Below are 22,435 nucleotides of genomic sequence, written 5' to 3' on the forward strand. Positions count from 1 at the left end.
CGTCGCCATGAGTCACGTTGTACACTTTTACTTCGAATTGCGGCATATCCATTTTAAAATTTAGAAAAAAAAAAAAAAAAAAAAAAGCAAACCCGCGGGCTTCAAACAGCGCTTTTAGCATTATGGCATTGAGGAAATATAAAAAGGGAGCGCAAAAATATTTTCTCAAAGGGAAGCGGTAAAGAAAAACTCGCGCGCATATCCAAGTAGTAAACCTTTGCCAGTCGGTTCAGCTGATTTGGGGAAGGCAAAATAGCGTATTTTGTCGCTCATTCGTTGCTAATTTGTTGCCAATTTGTTGCCAATTTGTTGCCAATTTGTCGCCAATTTGTCGCCAATTTGCCGCCCATTTGAGGCGTAATTTTCCCGCTTATTAGTACATGCCAACCGGCGCAGCTAGCGAAGGAGTGTTTTTCCTTTCCCAGCGGAGGGAAAGAAACCAAATGAATCCGCGTGTCCTCCGGGACAGCACTCGACTCACCGCTCCATTTCCGCGTCAGGGGAGAAGCCACGCGTAGGAATGAAAATAAAGGAAAGCTTGCAGATCCCAAGCTGGGGAAGCAACTCTTGAGGGAAGTCAAACGTACGGTAGTGCTTACCAAACTTTACGCGAAGCAGGCCAAAAATGACTAAGGGGGATTCCAAGAGAAAGAGAAAGGGAAGTGATAGTAGCAGGGAAGGCCACAGCAGTGTAAAGGGGGCAAAGCAGCGGAGAGGAAGATCCCCATTTCCCTCTAGTGATGATGATAGAAGCAAAGGAGAAAGGACAAAAAGGAAAGCCGTAAAGAGTAGGTCTTCCTCCGATGAATCGGAAGAAGGGGAGAGGAAAATTGCCACATCACTTAACAAAACTAAACGAGACAAAAGAAGGAGGATAACTCAAAAAAAAAAATCACCACACCGTTTGGAGGAGCATTACACTAGTAGCAGCGATGCATCCTCCCCAAGGAGAGGGAACTCCAGCTCGGTAGGAAGAAAGAGAGGGAGGAAGAAGGCAAAAGTGGGCCACTTCAGGAGTGGGGATGAATACAGTAGCGTTGATTCAGAGGATAATTCGTCTCAAGGGGGAAGCCCCAGCACCCCCGATTCGAGCGCTGACAATGCGTCCGTCAGTGGTGCAAGCGGCAGTAGTGGAAGAAATCAGGGTAAGCGAAGGGGCAAGTTTGTGAGAGAAAAAAGGGGAGGGAACCGCCACAAAAGGGTAGAAGTGGGAGAAGCGGAAGAAGTAGACGAAGCAGGCGAAGCGGAAGAGGGCGACTCACAAGCCAGAGGTGGCCGCAAAACCCGCCGCGACGTCAGAGAAAGGATGACGGAGACGAAGAAGGAAAAACGTAAGGGGAGAAATAAATCGAGCAGCGCTCCGTCAGAGGATTCCGATGAATGTGCTCCCCATGCGAAGGGAAGGAGGCAGTCAAGGGAAGACGAGAGAGGAGGAAAAAGGGGCACACGCGCAAAGGATAAACAGAAATCAACTGATGAGGGGCACCAGAGGAAGGAACTTGAGAAAGGAAAAGCGAAAAACGGGAATAGCAAAAGGAAGCGACACCGTAGCGGCAGCAGTAGCCACCACAGCCGTAGCAGTGCCAGCGGAAGGTCGGAGGCGAAAAAACGAATTCGCCCGAATGAGGGGCGAAGCGATAAGAGAGAAAATAGGAGAAGCGCGTCCGCCAGCTCGGGGGACACTGTCATGGGGCGAAAAATGACCAAACGTGGCGAAACTAATGACTCAGGGAGGGATAGGAAGAAGGATAGGGAGGACCACGTGCCGCATGCAAAAAAGGAAAGACATGATGATAAGGAGCCCAAGAGGGGGAAAAGAAGAAGGGGTGAACGGTCGGAATCGTCCAGCTTGGGAAGCGAACGAGGAGGAAGCGGGCAGGATTCGTCGCCCCGCCGCAAAAAAGGCGGTTCCTCAGCTCGTTCAGATGAATCGCGGGGGAGCCGTCACTCCGGGGAAGGGACCAGCAGCAGTGGTAGCAGTGGTAGCAGTGGTAGCAGCGGCAGCAGCGGTAGCGGTGGAAAGCGTAGCGAGGAAGACTCGGTGAGCTGCTCGGTGAGTAGCGCGGAGAGCAGCTCGGCGAGCGGCCCTGGTGAGGGGAGGAAGCGGAAAAGGGGGCCCAAAGCGGGTGAGGGGAAGGCCCGCCCGGAGGAGGGAGCGCGCGGCAAACACGACCAGAAGCATTCGTTCAAGCCGCTCAATTCGCTCGACCCGCTCGACCCGCTCAACCCGCTCGATCCGCTCGATCCGCTCGATCCGCTCAACCCGCTCGCGGAGGAGGAGCAGGGCGACCTCGAAATCAATGAGGAGCTAATCGAATACGCGAAGCAGAAAATCGCGAACGTGACGACGGAGGACATAGGAAGGGCGGGGGGAGTGTACATCCCGCCCTTCAAGTTGGAGAGGCTGAAGAAGGAGGTGACGAACAAGAAGAGCGCCCTCTTCCAGAAGCAAGAATGGCTCAAATTAAAAAAAAAAATTAACAACATAGTGAATAAGGTAAACGTAGACAATATAGGAGACGTGTGTTACGAACTTTTCGAGTGCAATTTGATCCGAGGGAAGGGCATATTCAGTCGAGCACTGATCCATGCGCAGCTAAGTTCCCCAGCATTTACCCACGTCTTTGCAGCTCTGTTGAGCATCGTCAATTCCAAGTTCCCAACCATAGGGTTACTCACCATACAGAGGATCATTCTACATTTTAGGAGGTCCTACAAGAGAAACGATAAAATTGTGTGCCTCAATAGTGTAAAATTTATTGCCCATATGATTAACCAGAGAGTCATTCATGAAGTCGTGGGTCTACAGCTTTGCTCCATTCTTTTGCAAAACATAACGAATGACTCCGTGCAGGTGTGTACCTTCTTCTTGGCAGAAGTTGGGCAGCTATACATGAACATATGTAGAAAAGGAATTGACATAATTTTCGACCGACTGAAGGATATTTTACAAGAGGGGAAGATTAACATAAAGACGCAGTATGATATTGAAAAGCTGTGGACCTATAGGAAGAATTATTTTGCAGACTTTCCTACCGTGCTGGAGGATCTAGATCTTATTGATGAAGAGGAGAAGATCGTGCACGAAATTGACCTCCTGGATGAGACGTTTGAGAACCAGGAGGAGCTGAACATCTTTAGGGAAGTGCCCCACGAGCAGTACGAGGAGGAGAACGCCGAGTGGGACAGCATCGCCAATGAGTTGCTGCACGGGGATGCCTCCGGCGGGGGGGGGCGCCGCGGGAGAGGGAGGAGCGAGGAAAGCGGTGGAAGTGACGGAAGTGACGAACGCGACGGAAGCGACCAAAGCGACCAAAGCGACCAAAGCGACCAAAGCGACCAAAGCAGCACCGACTCGGAGAACGACCCACGCGGGGGAAGCGGCGGAAGCGGCGGCGATGACGACCCCGATGAGGCAGACGACCCGGCAAAGGACGAAATAACAGATATGACCGAGCAGTACCTCATCAATTTGAGGAAAAACGTCTACCTTTCGATCATGTCCTCCCTTAGCTTCGAAGAATGCGTCCACAAGCTACTCAAACTGAACATAAAAAAAGGGTACGAAATAGAAATATGCAACATGCTGATCGACTGCTGCTGCATGGAAAAGACTTTCCAAAAGTTCTATGCCCTCCAGGCAGAAAGGTTATGTAAACTCAAAAGTATTTATCAAGAAAATTTCCAAAAATGCTTCCAAAATTCGTATAGTACTGCCCACAGGCTGGAGACAGCCAAATTGAGGAACTGCGCCAAGTTATTTGCCCATTTGCTCTACACCGATGCTGTGTCTTGGAGCATTTTCCTTAACATAAAACTGTCCGAGGAAGACACTACGTCGTCCACCAGAATTTTCCTCAAAATTTTATTGCAGGAGTTGACCAACAATTTGGGCATGCAGGCATTTTACCATAAAATTAACCATCCCGCCATTTCGCCCTTCATGGCCGGCTTATTCCCCACGGACAACGCTCAGGACATGCGCTTCTGCGTGAACTTCTTCACGGCCATCGGCTTGGGCGCCCTCACCGCCCCCATGCGCAAGCTGCTCCAGGGGTGAGCAGCGGTGCAGCACTCGGTTACGAAATGCGCAGTTGCGAAAAGCGAAGATACTTCAAAGCGAAAATACCTCAAAGCGCAGCTGCTTCACCGCTTCATGCGAAATTGCCCAAGGGGCGCTACTCATTTTTAGTTTTCCCCCGCAACAACTTGTTCACCAATTTCTTGTCACCTTAAGGTACATTTGGCTTGTGTCTGGAGACGAGTAGGGACGCCGCCTGCATCTGCGTGGGGGAGTAACCGCATGGGTGTGACTCGTGTGTTCGATAAAGTGAGGGGGCACATCTGTGCCTACGTTTATGTGTACCCCTCCCCCAGATCGGACGACCAACCCCTTGGGGAGGTTCTTTTTTTCACGTTGACTCCATTCACCTACCATCAGGGCGTACTTGCACGCCAAGTCCTCCAGGGAGGCGTTCACTGCGGCGATTCGCGCAAAGAGGGCTTCGTTTTTTTGTTCAATTCTGTGCAACCTCTCCAGGTGCAGCTCCGTTTCTGGGGGGTCAAGCGGTCGGAAAAAAAAACAAATAAATAAGTAAAAACAAAACAAAGCGAAATAAAGCGAAATAAAATAATCGTGCGGATGGCAAAACGGCGTTCGCGTTGCTCTCCACGCGCGGGACGGGGGGACAGCCATACGGGCACAGGCGCTTACCCGACATTTTGTAGCTGTTTATATTTTCCTTCAGCTGCATAATTTTTTGAACCTGCTGGCTGTAAGTTTTCATAAAATCCAGGTGAGACAAAATGATGTTCCGCTTGTACTCGAACGTATTATACACATCGAGGATGCTGTTGCTGTGGATGTAGATGTAGAAGTCGTTGTCTGAGGGATGGGGGGAAGATGAAGTGATGCGGTTAGCTGGCGGCCAATTTGTAGGAGACTTCTCCACAGCGTAAATCAGCACAGGGAAGGTGCTTTTCCACCTGCAAGGAGTGCATAAATAGGGGGAAAAAGGCGCACAAGAGGAAGAGGCACGAGGGTATATAACCCACACTGCCTCCCTTTTTTCTGCCCCCTTTTAGGCATTACACTGCGTATAGATGTCGTGGAGGAACTCCTTCGCGATCTGCTGCAGAATCAACTTGATGGTGCAAATGTGGACGGCCACGCTGTTCTTGTGCCCGTGCTTCTTAATCAGTTCTACCACCTCGTCTTTGTGCGCGCCGAGGAGGTCTTCGGGTGGGGGAAAAAAAATAAAAATAAATATATAAACAAATAAATGAATAAATTACATGTAACATTAACGCGGCGTACGCGCGTGCAACGTAGTGATGTTTTCTCGCGACTACTCGTCAGCATTGCCGCAGGTGTGCTAACCCGTCGATACGTTTTCCAAGCGGGACCTTATTTCATTGTAGTCCTCTTCGTCTTCTCTGCTTGGCTCAGCTCGCAGTCCCTCATCATCATCACGGTGGTCGTCATGGTGGTCGTCACGGTGGTCGTCACGGTGGTCGTCACGGTGGTCGTCACGGTGGTCGTCACGGTGGTCGTCACGGTGGTCGTCACGGTGCCCATCCCGGTGCCCATCACCGTCGTCATCAAAACTGACAAGAGGCTTATTAAGAAAGTCCTTCTCTCCCCCTTCGACCGCTTTCACACTGCCAAATGATGTCCCATCTTTACGAAGCCTTTTCGCGCCGCTCCCCTTTTCGTAAAATTTTATGCTGCCTATAGCTTGTTCTATTTTGATCATCCTATTGGTGAGGTTTTCCAAAAGGGTTTTTTTCTCTCCGTAGTTTAATTTCATTTTGGGGAGGATAACAGGAGCAGCTATGTTGTCCTTTCTGTGTGGGGTCTTATACATTCAGGGGGAAACTTGCGAGTGTCATTTGGCGAAAGAGTCGTCCTTATTTATTTATATATATATTTATTTTTTTTTATTTTATTTTTTACGCCCACGCGGGGAGTAGTGGCTCGCAAATTGCTGCTACTCACGTGCACACATGTGTGCGTAGCTGGTATGTAAACATAAACCCTTCTGCGTTTTGCTTGTCAACACTTCCTCTCAGTGGTGATGGTTAAAGGAAAAATCCCATTTGTCGTTCCTGCTTATTCCCCACGGGTTCCTTCCTTTACAGCACGCCCGCATGCGCGTACACACCTGTGCTGCATGCACTATGGGAACCCCCCCAGCGGAATGCAGAAAGTTGCGAGGAGAATCACGAACGGGGGAAATCCCAATTTTTTTTGTTACCAATTCGTTTTGCATCTTCCCTAGGAGGAAAGCGGTATGCTGCAAGGGTAACGCCACGGTTGGGGTTCAACGCGGATGTGACGCTTGGACAGAGCACGCGGGGGAACCAAGGCGGAAAAAAAAAAAAAAAAAAAAAAAAAAAAAAAAAAAAAAAAAAATACAAAAAAATAATAATACAAAAAAATAATGGTGAAAAAAAACAATTCATGTTGCTAACAAATTGGGTCAGCTTCCACCCTGCACACGTTTTGTGCCACTTGGTTCCATCGCTTGAGTGGTCCCTTTCGAGGATTGCAATTTTGCAACTTGGCCGTTTTGTCAACTTGGCAGTTTTGTCACCGCGCAGTTTGTCAATTTGGCAGCTCTGTCACATTTGTCACCTTTGTTCGTGCCGCTAAGCATGCACGCTCCTTTCCGCGCGCAGTGTTTGTCTCGCGGAGGCCTCCCTGCCAAATCCGCGCGCTCGCGTGGGGAAGGAAGGTTCCCTTGAGGGTAGCTGACAGCCCCCCCGCACTCCCTCCTCGCTAAGAGTAAGCGACTACGCGTGTCCGGAGAGGCAGACGTGTGGTCCACAGAAGAGCGCAGCTGCGTGGCGACAGTAGCGCAGCCGCAAAAACGTAGCCGCTTAGCTGCTAACCCGCTTACCCGCAAACCCGCCTGGCCGCCTTGCCGAACTTTCCCACGTGTGCAGCGCAGGGAAACATGGCGGGAGGAAGCCCCCCCCCAAAAAAAAAAAAATTAAAAGCAAGCGAGGCCGCCCAGTGCAAAGGCAGTGGGGAAAAGGAGGCCCACCCGATGGAGACAAATTTTCTCGCAACGAAAAATAAGAAAAAGGGAAAATTGGAAAATTACACTTGCGGAAAGGTCTGGCTGTACAAAAAAATAAACAGCTTATACGCAAATTTAAACATTTTTAAGATGAGCATCCAAAGGGGTGACCATCGAGAGGAGAAGGGGGAGCATCCGATAATCACCATGATGAGGAAGAAGAGAGGCGAAGCGCAACGATACACACAAGAACAAAAAATTATTAAAACGAAAAAAAGAACATTCGCAGACATTTCGAATGAAAACAATGCAGAGGCAGAAAGGACGGCAGGAAAGAGCCATCCTAGCACCTTCCAACATTTGGAAATATTAACATCGTTACTCCTTATTTACCAATTTTACACGACGGATGATGGTAGTGGGGAGATGGGGTTCCCCCCCGTGGGGAGCACACATGATGCCGCTCCGTACAACGTCGCTCTACAAGGGAAGGGAGAAAAAAGTGGCACAGAAAATGGAGGCATTAAAAATTACACATTTCAGGAGAGCGAAAAATATAACAAAAGTTTAAGTGAAATCTTCTCCTCCATCGTAAATGACAAGTGCGGATTCTTTTTTATGTTCAACACCGTTTTCTTTACGAACTTAAAAAATTTTTACTATTTCGTAGACGTTATGAACGTCTTAAATTATTTGGGGCACGGCAAGAGCATCACTAAGAGTACCACCAATAGCATCACCAATAGCATCAGCAAGAGGGGTGGCCACACCGAGAGGGACGTTTTGATATACGAGCAGATTGCCTTGTTCGTGGAAAACTCCTACAGCTGCTTCGGAGAGGATGCAGATAATGGCGGCAACGTGTGTACCTTCGGGCAGGGGTGTCCAGGCGGGAATATCACAAAGCCAACGAGGGAAAATAAAACCAAATCGGCTAAGCTGGAAAAGATAAAAAATAAATTAAAGGCTCTCAAGAGGGAGAAGTCCCACGAAGAGCTGCTCTTCCTCTCCATGAACGAATGCAATAAGAAGATATTCCACCAGTTTAGTAAAATCCCGGATTTGTTTTTGGACATTTCTGGGATGAGTGAGTACAGCAGGAGTGACCCCTCCAGGGGGAAACACTCCCCAAGTGACTATGCTCCGAGCGAGGTCACTCTCGCGCAGAGCAAGAGCAGCACCGAATTGAGCAAACTCACCCTGGGGAGGAAAAACACCCTTTTGCCGCACAACCAAAGTGACTACGCTAAGTGCGGCACGTACGAAGATTTAAGAAGCGGCAGTCTTCACCTTTTGAAAAACTCCCTTTCGATAAAGTCCGCGGGGAAACCATCTGGCGGGGGTCTCCACAAGAACAGGTTGAGCAGCCAGGCCAGTGGCGGCAATGAACCGAATGGGAGAATGTCACCCCTGGGCGGCCATCCCAATCGGAAAAGCGCCCCACTTGATGACCCAAATGAACACCCGCAAAAGGGCTACATAAAGAATTTTTTCGCCAACTTGTTTAAAAATGGACAGGCAGACGAGCATCCGAAGGGAGCTGCACTTCCTGCTGGCGGCGAAGGGGACAGCCCTCCTGAGGGGACAAACGCAAACGGCGCAGAGCATCACAGCGAAGGGACTACCCCAGAAAATGATCACCTCCAAATTAGCAAAGCAGAAAAGGGTAGCACTCCTCACGTAGGAAGCAACACAAGGGGTGGGCGGGAAAACCTCCCAGAGGGGGATGAAGCCAAAAGTGAAGAAGCCGAAAGTGGCGAATCCAGATGTGGCGAATCGGGATGTAACGAAGGAGAAGCACAACAATCGGATGGCAGCCAATTAGAAGGGGGGAGCTTCACAGTTAGGGAGCCAAGTAATGTGGCGCCTCCGAGCGAGCAGTCTGCAGAACAAAGCGGGGAAAGCTCTTCTCTGTCGCAGGAGTCTGCAGAAGAGGAGCAGATGGAGAGCGAGGCGGAGAATGGTGTAGCGGCCGAAGTGGAAGGAGCCGACGTGGAAGGAAACGAAGTGGAAAAAACCGATGGGGGCAAAATTGATGAGGGCAAAACTGAGCAGGACCCAACGGCCAACCCTAACATGGCGGACGAAAGGGACATTCAACAGAAGGACGCGAAGGAGAGTTGCCACCCCCAATGTGACAGTGAAAACGGCGGAGAAGCAACGGAGATGTCCCCACAAGAAATTTTATCACCCCCCCCGCAGGTAGAAATGAGCCAAGTGAACAAAACGGAGAATCACGACGGTGAAGAAGTGGCCGCGGCACTTGGGGGCGACTCGCATGAGCAGGACCCACTCGAATGTAACCAAAGGGAGGAAAATACAATTAAGGAGAAGCTTAAGGATGAGGGGAAAAGCGACCCCGAAATGTTTAAAGAGAGCGGAAAAGAAACGCTTTCACAAAGTCTGGAGCAGGGAGATGGTCTCCCTAAATGTAGAAATGAGAATGAGAACAAATTAGCGGACTATGCAGAGAGTGGAGATTCCCCAGGACAGGTGCAAAATGGGGGAAGTGCAACGGAAGGGGGGCAGTCGGGGAGTAGTAACCCCCATGGGGAGGCAGAGGTCAGCGCGCAGAGCGGAGCTGCAATGGTTACCATAGGAGGAGAGGCAAAAGACGCTGCTATTGTAGCAGGGCAGGGAGAACAGGAGGCGGGCCCTCCAGATGAGCTCGGCGAATGTAAGAGCGGGCATGATGGTAAGGAAAAGGCCAGCGATGGTGAGTCTGCCAAGGGGGAGGCAGCTTCGATCGAGGGAGAAGCAGCTTCAAACGGGGGAGAAGCAGCTTCAAATGGGGAAGTCTCATCCAAGGAGGACCAAACGGAGGAACACGGCTCCCCGGAGCCCCCCCAAAAAAAACAGCGCACAGAGGAGGCACCAAATGCGGACAGTGCGAACGCCCCAGAGGGTGATCACTCCGCTTCGAGTGACGAAGAGGGTGACGAAGCGGGTGATGAAGAGGTGGACGAAGAGGTTGAGCAGACGGATGACGAAGCGGATGACGAAGCGGATAACCAAACGGATGACCAATCGGACGACCAATCGGACGACCAATCGGACGACGATCAAATCGTTCAGCTGCTCCAATCGAACAGAGGCAACGCGGACAAGGGCTGGTACGCGGAGTACCTGAAGAACCTGCTGCAGTGCGACCAGAAATGCACCCTGGAAAATCACGCGGAGGAGAAAGACCTGTTCCTCAGGAAGGTTAAAAAATTGAGCAACCTGGTAAAGTACAAAAAGTTTAAAGAAAAATACACCCAGGAGTGGGAAGCAAAAATGGAGCTATTCAAATGTAGCAAGTTGAGGAGGGCATATAAAATTTTCCTGGTGATCTTATTCTCCATCGTAAAAGAAATTAAAGAATTGAAAAGGGAGCTGAAAGATATGAGTCAATTTGTTTTTATCAATTCGGGGATAGAAAAGTATCTAAACGAAAATAACATCTCGACGGTGGGAAGAAGTATGGGGAGCGGTGCAGGCGCGAGCCGCTTCGACGATTACCACCTGGGGGGAGGCGGCGGAAGGGGAAGTGGCAGCGGTAATAGCGATAACGTGATAAACAGCTTCTTCCTGAGGAGGGCGTTCCCAAGTGAAGACCCCGAGAAGGACGGGGGGGGGGAAAAAAAAAAAAAAAAAAAAAAATACATCTCCTATGTCCCTCTGCAAAACTATCACATCCTATTCCAATCGCTAAAGGAAATATTCAGTGAGCAAAATGCGAAAGACAAGTTGGCAAACATTTCATACTACATCGAGCTGGAAAAATATATTCCCCACTACTGCAGCTTATTTTTTGGCCAATTTAAAATTAAGAGGCAATTCCTATCGCACATTCAGAGTTTGTATAACAACGCAGTGCCGAGTGTACCCTGCGTAAACATGTTCATCTCCTGCTTAAATTATAACTACTCCAATGTGCTTAAAAAGAAATCCGTTTTTCTCTGCGAAGTGAATAATAGCTACTTGGCGAGACTCCCCTGCGTGTACTGTTGCGACGTTCAAATTGTGAGGCATGTAGATTTTTTAAAATTAAAAGAAACATGCCAAAGGATTATTAAGCAGAAGAAAATTCACCAACTCTTTGTCGAGCACCTTTCGTCCTCCTTACTAGACGAATCGTATTTTATTGTTCCCTTTTTTACTTCCTATGGGAAATTTATAATCGTTATAAAAAGCAACAGGAATGGTAACCCGGAAGGTTCGCCCACGGATGTTTTGCAAAATAAGAATTGCATTACTTATGATATCCTTATTAACAGTTTTGTCTTTCCCAATGGAAGTAGCTTCCAAGCCATTGTTCACCTGTCTCATGTCTTCATAAACACCCTGCGAGATTTTTTCAAGACGAGGAATTCCGATGAGAACATCCCCGAGATTGCCTTCCTCGGCTTGCCCCACGTGGACAAGCAGCGGCTCCTGCACCACGAGATTGAGTCCGCGGCCAACCGCGCGGACATCATCGTTAGTGTGCTCTTCCTGCTCGAGTCCTTCTTCAAGTGAGTCGCCAGTTGGCCTCCCCGCGAGGGTGTTTTAACCGCTCGTCGTTGCACCCATTTGTGCTTCTCATACCCATTTGTGCTTCTAATACCCATTTGTGCTTCTAATACCCATTTGTGCTTCTAATACCCATTTGTGCTTCTAATACCCATTTGTGCTTCTAATACCCATTTGTGCTTCTAATACCCATTTGTGCTTCTAATACCCATTTGTGCTTCCCCCCCCCGCAGCAACACGAAAAAGATGAAGGCCCCCGCGGAGTTCAACCAGGGACTGCGCTTCCTCTACATCATCAGGCTGCTCGAATTTTTCCACCAAAAGGGGAATCCGTGAAGGCAGCAAAAAGGGGAAAGCAATTTGTGGCATGCCCCTGCGTGTGCACTTTTTTTTTTTTTTTATTTTATTTTTACTTTTATTTTTACTTTTATTTTATTTTTATTTTTTTTTTATTTATTTTTACTTTTTTTTTTTTCTTATTTACCTCTTTTCACGTTCTCCCCACTGGCTCATTATTAAGAAATATTTCCCCCAAACCTTCGCTCCCTTTTGCAACACCTATTTTGAAATGCGGAGGATTACTCAGCAGCGGTAACTCCCGCTCCACTGCTGAGGTTGACCCACGTGTGATATACTCCTTTTAATGTTAAATTTGTTAAGACGCGGTGAGAAGTTTGGCTGGGGAGGGGGGCACCCCTCCAGTTAAGCCTTTGTCCCATCTCTCCTGTGGTGTTGCCCAAAATTGCGGACGCTGCTCCGTTTTTATTCTTGGGGAGAAGCGAAAAGGGTAAAGCGTTTTGCTTGTTGGTATTATTAAACTGGGTTATAATCAGCTGTTGAAAAAAGACCCAAAAAAAAAGCAAACAAACAATCAAACAATCAAACAATCAAACAATCAAACAATCAAACAATGAGGTGGAATGGAAGCTAACAGAATGGAGTCGGATGGGTGGAGACAATATGGGGCGAGTTGCGCCACTGTAACAAAACAAAAGGGGGAAAATCATGAAATAGTAAGGGGGCCTTGCCGCGGAACGAATTACACTCTCAAAGGAGAGCAACGCCACTATTAAATGAAGTGGACGCATCACAGAGGAGAGATGCGAGAGAGACAAATGGGTCAATTGCGCCGCGGCTCGGCGGACAACGCAGGTTTTGCGCAGGTGTGTTTGCATGTTTACGTTTACGTTTGCGTTTGCGCTTCCGCTTCCACTTCCGCTTCCACTTCCGCCCCCGCTTGCGCGCGTGGGGGGCTGGCGCGCCCCTGAAGCTCGCCCCGCTGATTCGGAATCTTGAAAGTGGCATAAATAGGGAAGTGGTCACTGGGGTGGTGAATATAAGTGCACTTGTACGGAATAAATCCCAACAGCGATTTTATAATTTGAATTGGCCGGTAGTCCTTCTGAATGGCAGTCTGCGGCACGAGGGTCTTCACATCGGAGTCATTATTAACCAGTATGTAGTCTAGCGTGTAATTATATTTAAAGGAGTAATCCCGCTCCATATGCATGCAATAATCGTTCAGGTACGAATCGTAGGTCGTCTCCAGTGCCTTCTTGGTCACCGAGCTGTTTAAGCAACCACTAGATAATACTCTGTCGAAAAATGATTTATCTAAGTGGTACCTAATATTAAAATCTCCAACAAAAAAAAGGGGCTCATTTTTTTTTATGTGAAAACTTGGTGCGCCATTATACACCCAGTTGCTCAACTCATTCAGTTGCTTCCATCTGCAATTCTGCTGGTCACTTGTATCTCCTGCTTGCAAATGAGTCGCTATCACATTCACTGGTTTGTTATTAACACAGCACTTTAGGTATATGGCGCCCTTGGTACAAAACATATCTGGGAATTTACAGTTACTATATATTAAGGCATGCTTGTGCATAAATGCGTGTTTGGACAAGACGATTACTCCTCCGTTTAGGACTTGATAGAATTTTGATTTGCCTGACACTGAATCGAAGCTGGTTACATTCTGTTGGTTGTTTTTTTTTTTCTTCTTTTTCTTTCCTTCCCACTTTTTCTCTTTCACATTTTCTGCAGAACTCACACTGTTGGAGACGCTCGTTTTGGCTTCGCTGGTGGCATCGCAAATGCCCTTTGTGGGGTTACCTCCCTGCGTGATGACCTTACCATCTGTGGGGATACCCCTCTGCGTGCTCACCTTGCCATCTGCGGGGTTACCCCTCTGCGTGCTCACCTTACCATTTGTGCCGTTACTACTCCTGCTCTCCTTAGTGCCCACACCTACCTTCGCCTGTGGGTTCTTCCCGGGCCCCTCCTTCTTGCCCGCCCCCTTGGCGCGTTTGGAACTTCCAGCCTTATCGCTGCGTTGGCCGCTCGACTGGTTGCTTCGTTGGCCACTCGACTGGTTACTTCGTTGGCCGCTCGACTGATTGCTTAGCAGACTGCCCGACTTTTCGCTCAGCTTGTCTGCGCCAGCCGCCCCCCTGCTACTGACCCTCCGATTCTGCCTTTTCCCCGGGACGGCCATTCCGTCGTCCGTTTCACTGCACTGTGCCTTTTTGTCGCTGCTGGTACTCTCAACTTTGGCGGCGCCCTCCGCCCCATCGCGTTTGCCGCCGCGCTTCCCGTTGCCATTCGGCACCGCCTTATAACTGCGACTGGTTGGCTTTCCCTTTACTTTGTTTCCACTTTCAAGGCCGCAGCCGAGCGATAAGATGCACTCCGAATCTCCCCTATTGTTCGTGTCGCTTGAATCCAGGTGCAGCGTCTCGCCTGCTTCCTCCTGGTCGTTATTGTTTGTGTCACTTGAGTTAAGGATCGACGTTTCCTGTCCCCTCGGGGGGGTTACTTTGGAGGTTGCCGCTTTTGGGGGTGCTGCTTTTGGGGGTGCCGCTTTGGAGGGAGCAGCTTTGTGGGGCGCCGCTTTGGAGGGTGCAGCTTTGGGGGGTGCCCCTTTGGACGTTACCGCTTTGGTCGTTGCCGCTTTGGACGTGGCCGCTTTGGGAGGCGCCCCTTTGGACGCTGCCGCTTTTGTCGTTGCCGCTTTAAGAGGCGCCTTCGCACTGACGACCTTCCTGTTGAGCTCACTCGGGGCCGGGGCCTTTCCGGCGGTTGCCTTCTTCTTTGGAGCCTTCCCATTGGTACTGGTCCCCGCCTCTGAGTCCTCCTTAACCTCCACAATGGAGCTGCTCCACTTCTCAGGCCCCTGACACTTGGTGCCAATCACATTAGTATGGTACGGAAATTTATCTTTCACCTTTCCCTTGGTGAGCATATCATAACAGTTGCTCGTAAACACTTCATTCAAAACGAGGATATCTATATTATGCAGATCGTCCAGGGAGCATATGTAATCAATTACGGCATCCTGTCTGGTTGATAAATTTATTTGGTTGCTCAAAGGGACGGATAGCATTTGCACATTGTAAGACATAATGGTTAGCGTTGTGTCTGTAAGGGCGTTTAAGTTTTCCATTTTTTTTTTTTTTTTTTTTTTGGCGAGCACAAAATTCAGTCGGTAATTAACATATGTGTTTACTGCAGATGGGAGTTAACAATGCGAGGCGACTTCTTCGTTTATGCGCCCCCAGTGGTCGTTCTCTGCATGGGTGTTCGTGGGATGGTCTCGATTTTTTCTTTTTTTTGCTTTGCCTGTTTGGTTGGCGCGGGGAACTGCTTGGTGCGGACGCTTCGGGCTGCGCGCATGTGATTATGGTAGATGGCCACGTGGGCCTATGTGTACATATGCACATACGCTGGAACAACCGAATGGGCGGTCTTCGCCGCGGAACGATTGCTAAAGCCTTTCCCGCTCCGATATTGTATATCACTCTACTGTGTGCAGTGCCCGCTGATCATTCCTCTTCTCGTAGGCTTTCCACTTCTTACCCTTTGCGTTGCTGTGTCGTGCCTTACCCCACCTAATGAAGAACAGTTACGTTTTCTTTGGCTTCGCTTGGCTCGTTCGGCTGCTCCTTCAACGGTGCCATGTGTTTCTCCCACTGCATGTTCTATCTTACGGACCCTTCCACGAGGTAGATGGGCTATACTTTTCGCCTTGCTTAATTTTCTACCTTTTCAGCGCACAAAAAAAAAAAAAAAAAAAAAAAAACAACCTCTCAGAAGGGCGCTCCTCTATTAACTACGACTTGGCTGCTTCCACTCATCAGGGGCTTTACGCGCCATATAGAAGTCGCTTTCTACGCTGTGCAAATATGAGCGAACTTGGTTCACTTGAGTTGGCTTAATTTGCTCGCACTTCTTTGACTGAGTTTGATTTGATCTGATTTGTTTTTTTTTTTGTTTTTTTTGCTTTTTTGCTTTTTTTCCCAGTGAATCGCCCTTGCTTTAGCAAGTTTGTGGCATTTTCATTTAAGAAAAAATTAATCGCAATTTAGCCGATGTTACACACCCTCCCTTTTTCTATTTTTCTATAGAAAAAGGTAAAAGCGCACAAACAGAAGAACAAAAAAATTACATGCGCGAATATGTACATGTGTAGGGGGTATTATTTTTTGTGTTTACGTTTTTTTACACATGCGCTTTGGCGGATATACATTTATAACTTTTTCAATGACAAAGAGAGATGGAGGTGGACGGACGGTTGTAAATTTCGTTCGCCTAATTTTGTTCTCTTCCTACTGCCGGCCCGTCATCACATCATTGGGCAGAGCACTAAGTAAGTTAACACTGGCATTACCAGTACCATTGCCATTAACCTTAACGTCACCTTAACTGCGCAGCCTAGCGGCTATCAGCTGCTTACACACAATGGTCGCGCCCACGTGGTACGCGCCTGAGCACGAGTACATCGACTATATGTATATACTCGCGTTTGTATATGCACAGCGCTGAGAAATACGCAAATGTAGTGAAAAGAAAAAAAAAGAAAAAGAAAAAGAAAAAGAAAAGGGAAAAAGATAAAAGAAAAAGAAAAAGAAAAGGGAAAAAGATAAAAGATAAAAGAAAAAGAAAAAGAAAAAAGAAAAAGATAAAAGAAAAAGAAAAAGAAAAAAGAAAAAGATAAAAGAATTTTTTTTTCCTTTTATTCCTTTCTTCTTTTTCTTTTTCTTTTTCTTTTTCTTTCCTTTCTTCCCTTTCTACATTTTCTGTACATTTTTTCTACATGGAAGAAACTCCCCCCGCTGCTCAAAAATGATGACCCTTTTAAATTATTCTCTTCGGAAAAAAAATAAACCAGTGGCTGCCTAACATTGCTTAAACGGTGTAATTTCTGGGCGCGGGATTTACAAAAGGGTTCCTTTTCTTTCTTTGCTTTGTTTGCTTTGCTTTTCTTTGCTTGATTTGCTTTGCTTTTCTTTTGTTTCATTTTTTTTTTATGCGAAATTTATGCGAGTTTTTCTTTCCCTTGTCGAAAAAATGGCATTATAAAAAAAAAAATTGTGGGAAAAAAATGGCGAAGTTTTTTTTTTTTTTTTTTTTCCCCTCCCCATTTAACACTTCACATTTCGCGTTATTTAAGGATAAAAGTGGGTTATAATGACAATCCGTTTTCTTTGCAGATTTACAAAGTGACATTTTTCTACACGAAGTTCTCCTGCCCATTCGATGTTATTGCATATTTATAACTGCTGAATTAGTAATGCGTGTTTTACATTTAGCTTCTTCCGGGGAAGCCATGTCAAGCAGTTTTCTTTTTCACCATTGTAAAAAAAAAAAAAAGCACAATAAAATGAAGCAAATATAAAGTAAAGAACGGATGGAATGGCAATTTTACCAGTGCGCGCAGTTCTAAGCAGGAAATTTTAAGACTGCTTGTCCATTTTCTTCTTTTCCCCCTCTCCCCATCTACATTTTAAACACACGCGCGATTTTATCCCCAAGTCTCCACGGTGCATGGAGCTGGGGGGATGGCGGAAGGAGCGCTGAAAGGAAGCATTCATTGCGCGCTGCGCTGTTCTACATTTATTTCCAGCAAGCGCAAAAGGGAGAAAACGTATAAAAAATGGCCTTAAAAAATGGCGTTAAAAAAAGCGTTAAAATAATCGCGTTAAAAAAAGAGCACTAACACTGCGCTAACACTGCGCCAACGCAGCGCTAAAAAGGGAACAGGCTAAACGGCCATTTAGCGATTCAAAAAATAATTAACCAAAAGGAACAATCGAACGATCGAGCGAACGGCGGAGTGAACAGACGGCACCCACGTGGTAAAAAGGAAAAAAATAATTCCAAACCGCAGTGGTTTGGAAAAATTGGTCACTGTCACAGGTTAAAAGGTGTAAAAGGGTAAAACGGTAAAACGGAAAAACGGAAAAAAAAAAAATCGCAAAAAAGAGGAGAAAAGAAGGAAAATTTCCTTTACACTGTTGGGACAATATGGCACATCAGCCGCGACGCGCAAGGGGTGGAGAGTCCCACTGCGTTTACTCGTACGCATACGTTTAACCCAACCTCGCCGTGGAAAGCGATTCTCCACACAGTGGTCTGTGCAATTTCGTACTGTAAAAGTACAGGCACAGCGTTATCCCAGTTGGGCATGCTATATGCGCACACTGTAGCGTAGCCGTTTCGCCGTTTCGCCGCTTCCCCGCTCTGCCGCGTCACGCTTATGCCCGCGCTGGGCGTGTAAAAGGTGTGTGTACATAATCAGGGAACCTGTACACGGCGTGGCGCGCGTCACTCCGGAGGCCACGCGGCGGGGGCGTGTAACCCCGATTGCGCAGCGGTGGGAAAAAAATACACATATGTGTACACAAGTAAGTGTATATGTATGCATGTATGTATATATTTATTTATATTTATTTGCATTTATTTGTATTTATTTGTATTCATTTGTATTCATTTACTACACGTGGATGCATGCCGGAAGCGCACGCGGGGAGGGGCCACCTTTCGCAAATGACCAAACGCGAGTAGGCAATTGCGGCGTGCAGCGAAAATTTTTCGGCTGAAAAATATTGCGCATCTGTATTCTATAAGTGAAAGGAGTACAAAGAGGCGATGAACCATATGGTTGAAAATCGCGCTCAGGTGTAGCCAAGTAGGAGGAACCAAGTACAGCACGGAAAGTCGCAAAAGGTTGGCAAAAGGTTGGTAAAAGGCTGGCAAAAGGCTGGCAAACGGTTGGCAAAAGGCTGACGAAAGGCTGACGAATGGCTGACGAACGGCTGGCGAACGGCTGACGAACGGCTGGCGAACGGCTCGCCAAGGGTTACCGAAAAATCTCAAAAAATTGAAAAAAAGAAAAAGTATAGAACTGCATAAGGAATTATTTCCACAATTGTGCCCGTGCTCCCTGTAATTTTCCTGGCCCTACTTCCCCCCTCCCTCCTTCTCACCCAGGAACACCAAATCGATGAGTTAAGAAAAAGTTTTTTCCCCCGTTTGAACGCACTCAGTGATGAAAGCGCGGCTTATATGACGAGTGTATAATCCCTCATCTGTGAAAGTACGCATACAAACCGCTGCACTGTGGAAGTACTACCCTTAGTACGCCTCTGAACGAAGGCTATTCGCACACACACAAACAGAACAGGCACAACCGTTTTGTAAATCTGCGCGGGAAGGCCCATGTGTATGTCACCCCCACACGTACAAGCACACACGAACGCACATGCGTACGTGCGCATCCGGAAGAGGAACACATAGACCATTGTGAAACGGAAAAAAAGAAAAAAAAAAAAATACATAAAAAGTACAAACATACAAACGTACATACAAACATACAAACGTACAAACGTGCATACTCTTTTAAAACATGGACTCCATTGGCGGAGGTACGTCCTCCCCCGCTCCCACTTTTGGTTGCGCGTGCTTGGCCATCCGGGTGCCCTCTTCGGCATATAGCAGTATGCGCCGTTTAATGGGCACACGTGCTGTGTTGTATTACCACGCCCTGCCAACATGTTTACGCTTTTCCTTTTTTTTCTCTCCTTTTTTACACTTCCCCCTCCTGCAGACAACATCATAAGCATAAATGTCGGAGGGACGATTTACATGACGACTCTCAGCTTGATTTGCAGATACAGGAATTCTCGTCTGTGTGAAATTGTTTTAGAGAAACTGAAGGCCGTGCCGGACCTCGACAGTAAGCGTCTTGTATAGGAAAAAGATTGAGCGGTGAACGTAACTGGTGTTTTTCCGCCAACCTTGGGCTTTCCCCATTTGCGCTCCTTCCCAGCTTAACCCGTTCGTCACCATCGTCACCACTCCTCTCTGCGTAGCCCACCACAACAGGAAGGAAATATTCATCGACCGAAACGGTTCGCACTGCACGCTGGGAATAGCGACAGTGTGTCTCCACACCATTGTTTGTGCTCCCCGATTAGCACCTTTACGTTTGTTGCTGGGTCTTCTTGTTAAGTGATGAACCCGTGTGTGCTCATAGGAGTGGAAATGCATGCCTGCATTAGATGAATGTGCACATTTCGACGCCTTCACGATGACCGACTCCGCTGTGCCACTCCACGCCGCTTTACCGCTCCCCTTTGCCGCCCCTCTTTGCAGGAAGCAGGTTCGAGTACATTTTGGACTTCCTGCGAGACGGAGTGCTGATATGCGAAAATGACATCAACGTGCTGACGAGGATACTCATCGAAGCGGTGTACTTCAAATTGTTTTCCCTCATAAAAATTTTAAAAAAAAAAATCGAGTTGTTGTATTCAAACATGGGGAGTAATGTGAACAAAAATATTTTCAAAAGCATCATGGGCACACTGGAGGAAAAAAAAAAAAAAATTCACAACGTCCATTTTTTGAACAAGATAAATTTATTAAGTGAATTGAATAACCAAGATGAGTCTCCCGCGAAGGGGGAAGATAACCTGGGGGGGTGCACACTCTTGTCAAATGTTCCACTTGACAGCTGCAAAGAGGAAAAGCAAATTGTGTCTACTAAACGCCAGGGGGACAAGCTAAAAAATGATGCACACGTTGAGTGTAATAGCGGCAAAGAACAAAACTCGCGGGATAATTTGCCGAAAATTATTCTACCCATTCCGTCTACCCTTCCAACACACAGCAAAACGGTCGATTACAACATAACGAATAATTTCACAAATGAGGAAGACAAATTGAAGAGTAAAAATAATTCCTGTGGTCCCACTCGGAAAAATTGTTTAGTGAAAAATATCGAGCGGAAGGGATACCCCCCCACCCAGCAGTCACCCAATGGGCATTTAAAAAATGGCGACAGCAAGACGGTTTCCTTCGCGGAGAGCACCAGCATTTTTGTCTACGGAAAAAAAGGTTATCCACGATGTGTTCACCGCGTTATGGTTTTTTTTACAATGCGGCGTAAATCCCATGTTCACAGTTTTTATTTTTTTCCCCCGTGTATTATCTCATTGTGTGTTTTTTTTTCTCCACACACAGATGAGATAACCCACAATGAGGCCTACGGCCCCAACGACGCCGTGGGCACCTCCACAGAGAGCCCCCACAAAGGCATATCCCCCAGCAGCATCGGAAGCACGAACTACTCAGGCTACTCCAGCTTGGCGAACTACTCCCCCTGCGCGAATTACGCCAACAGTACCGGCGATGGGGATAGGGCTGCCTACAAATATAGCAGTTATACGTATAACAATGCGAGCAACCCCAGGGGGCAAATTTTAGTTTACTCCGAAATTGACGACATCGAAGAAACTTCCCCCTTCCCAATACTGTCCAATGTCAATTTGGGGGAGCAGATTTTCAGCACGACGGTGGATTTTTAGCGCCCCCTTCGCCAGTTTGTTTGTGCGGATGAGGTGGTGTGTGTGTGAGGCGATTTTATAACGCAGCGCCGTGACCGCCTTCGCTCGGCGCAAAACGCACTCTCCTGCCTCCCCCCTCGCCAGAAAATGTTTTGTTACCTTTTTAATCCCTTTTTTGTATTTTTAATTTTTTTTTTGAAAAAATGCATGCAGTGTTGCCAGTTGTGCCATTCTAGTTGTAATTGTCGCGTGCCTTTGCGCTTTGCCACCACGGGGGTGTCCACACGTCCATGCAGGTGTGCATATCCCAGCGCAGGTGTGCTCACCTTTGCTAATCAGATGAGAGGATTTTAAAAACTGCGAAGGAGTAATCTCTTAACGTATTGTTGGGGCGTATCGAGCAGCCCAAACTTGCAGATGTCACAGGGCCACATTTTTAGGGGAACTTCCCAAGTGCGGCAAAAAGGGTGCCCAGGCGGACATGAAACAGGGGTTGCGCGTTTGGCCTACCATCCCAGGGTGGATTACTCCTTCTTACATCTCCAAGGTTACCACTCAGGTGTAGCAGTCGAATGAGCCCAGGTGAGCCCGGATGAGCCACGTTGCTCACCCATGCAGTGCTATTCAGTGGTGCACTCGCTTTATCCCCATTCTGCTGCAACTACGCAGATGGAGGGAGGAAAGACGAGTGCCCCCAACAACGCTGGTACATTAACGTGGAGCCATTCCCATAAAGGCACATGAAGGTAGAATGGGTAAACGGGACAGAAGAACAGTTGGCCATTTCGCCCCCCCGTTGTAGTAACTACCACTTAGTGCACGAAACCCCAGGGGAACTTTCCCCCATCAGGGTTCACCCGAGTGGGCATACAGCAAAATGGGAAGCAGCCGTAGGGGTTATTAAAAGGATGGAAGAAGAAATAGCACCACTGTGTACATATGTACGGTTGTTATTCAGAATGGGGTTCCACGTCCGAAAGGAAAAGGAACAAACAGAAAAGGGTAGGTCATTACTGGTGGGTTCATTCACATGAGACATTACTGCACCTTGTAAGTTAAATTCCCACCCGGATTGGCAACATTCCTTCTTGTCTGCCCACATTTCTGCACACATACGGGTTACCCCTCCAGCATGAGCATCGTAAAATGGCTTTCCCTTTCCCTATCCCTATCCCTTTACATTTTCTCTTTCAAGACGTGAGGTACTAATAATATCTTAGGGGGATGGGGAGAAGGGGTACTCCCCACCCACATGGGCACATATCACTTTAGCTCCTCCGTTTGTTCCCA

At 47.6% G+C, this 22,435-nt stretch overlaps 5 protein-coding genes across 5 annotated transcripts, besides 15 other annotated features; 3 read left to right on the top strand and 2 right to left on the bottom strand.

The window, feature by feature from the left end:
* Positions 1–66: 66 nt before the first annotated feature.
* Positions 67–88: a microsatellite.
* Positions 89–138: 50 nt separating this feature from the next.
* PVX_100865 (cell cycle control protein, putative) lies at positions 139–4,060 on the top strand (the record flags this gene model as incomplete). The annotated part of the gene is made up of 1 exon (XM_001613869.1): positions 139–4,060. The coding sequence occupies exon 1, from the start codon at positions 626–628 to the stop codon at positions 4,058–4,060; it is 3,435 nt and encodes a 1,144-aa protein (XP_001613919.1). The 5' UTR covers positions 139–625.
* Positions 1,965–2,016: a microsatellite.
* Positions 4,061–4,227: 167 nt separating the features above from the next.
* PVX_100870 (hypothetical protein, conserved) lies at positions 4,228–5,810 on the bottom strand (the record flags this gene model as incomplete). Its single annotated transcript, XM_001613870.1, has 5 exons — positions 4,228–4,254; positions 4,436–4,554; positions 4,715–4,885; positions 5,093–5,236; positions 5,381–5,810. 5 exons carry the CDS (start codon positions 5,808–5,810, stop codon positions 4,228–4,230), a joined length of 891 nt encoding a protein of 296 aa, XP_001613920.1.
* Positions 5,253–5,294: a microsatellite.
* Positions 5,811–5,912: 102 nt separating the features above from the next.
* Positions 5,913–5,956: a microsatellite.
* A 418-nt stretch (positions 5,957–6,374) lies between these two features.
* Positions 6,375–6,443: a microsatellite.
* Positions 6,444–6,456: 13 nt separating this feature from the next.
* Positions 6,457–11,855, top strand: PVX_100875 (hypothetical protein, conserved; the record flags this gene model as incomplete). The annotated part of the gene is made up of 2 exons (XM_001613871.1): positions 6,457–11,521; positions 11,753–11,855. Exons 1-2 carry the CDS (start codon positions 6,960–6,962, stop codon positions 11,853–11,855), a joined length of 4,665 nt encoding a protein of 1,554 aa, XP_001613921.1. The 5' UTR covers positions 6,457–6,959.
* Positions 10,647–10,669: a microsatellite.
* Positions 11,856–12,374: 519 nt separating the features above from the next.
* Positions 12,375–12,432: a microsatellite.
* A 270-nt stretch (positions 12,433–12,702) lies between these two features.
* PVX_100880 (sphingomyelin phosphodiesterase, putative) lies at positions 12,703–14,964 on the bottom strand (the record flags this gene model as incomplete). The annotated part of the gene is made up of 1 exon (XM_001613872.1): positions 12,703–14,964. The coding sequence occupies one exon, from the start codon at positions 14,962–14,964 to the stop codon at positions 12,703–12,705; it is 2,262 nt and encodes a 753-aa protein (XP_001613922.1).
* Position 14,965: 1 nt separating this feature from the next.
* Positions 14,966–14,987: a microsatellite.
* A 590-nt stretch (positions 14,988–15,577) lies between these two features.
* Positions 15,578–15,602: a microsatellite.
* Positions 15,603–15,777: 175 nt separating this feature from the next.
* Positions 15,778–15,818: a microsatellite.
* A 933-nt stretch (positions 15,819–16,751) lies between these two features.
* Positions 16,752–16,812: a microsatellite.
* A 101-nt stretch (positions 16,813–16,913) lies between these two features.
* Positions 16,914–16,933: a microsatellite.
* Positions 16,934–18,193: 1,260 nt separating this feature from the next.
* Positions 18,194–18,279: a microsatellite.
* Positions 18,220–21,497, top strand: PVX_100885 (K+ channel tetramerisation domain containing protein). Its single transcript, XM_001613873.1, has 6 exons — positions 18,220–18,538; positions 18,792–19,225; positions 19,408–19,536; positions 19,673–19,711; positions 19,956–20,696; positions 20,823–21,497. Exons 2-6 carry the CDS (start codon positions 19,207–19,209, stop codon positions 21,164–21,166), a joined length of 1,272 nt encoding a protein of 423 aa, XP_001613923.1. The 5' UTR covers positions 18,220–18,538; positions 18,792–19,206; the 3' UTR covers positions 21,167–21,497.
* Positions 19,119–19,146: a microsatellite.
* Positions 19,135–19,197: a microsatellite.
* Positions 21,498–22,435: the final 938 nt, after the last annotated feature.

The sequence above is a fragment of the Plasmodium vivax genome, chromosome 14 (genome assembly GCF_000002415.2).
Source record: "Plasmodium vivax chromosome 14, whole genome shotgun sequence".
NCBI classification, from domain to species: Eukaryota; Apicomplexa; class Aconoidasida; order Haemosporida; family Plasmodiidae; genus Plasmodium; species Plasmodium vivax.

Excerpts from the sequence above, each read along its gene's own strand:
- PVX_100885 (XM_001613873.1), top strand. Across the intron at positions 19,537-19,672 it reads GGCCGTGCCGGACCTCGACA|CCCACCACAACAGGAAGGAA; the intron begins GTAAGCGTCTTG and ends CTCTCTGCGTAG. Across the intron at positions 20,697-20,822 it reads TTTTGTCTACGGAAAAAAAG|ATGAGATAACCCACAATGAG; the intron begins GTTATCCACGAT and ends CTCCACACACAG.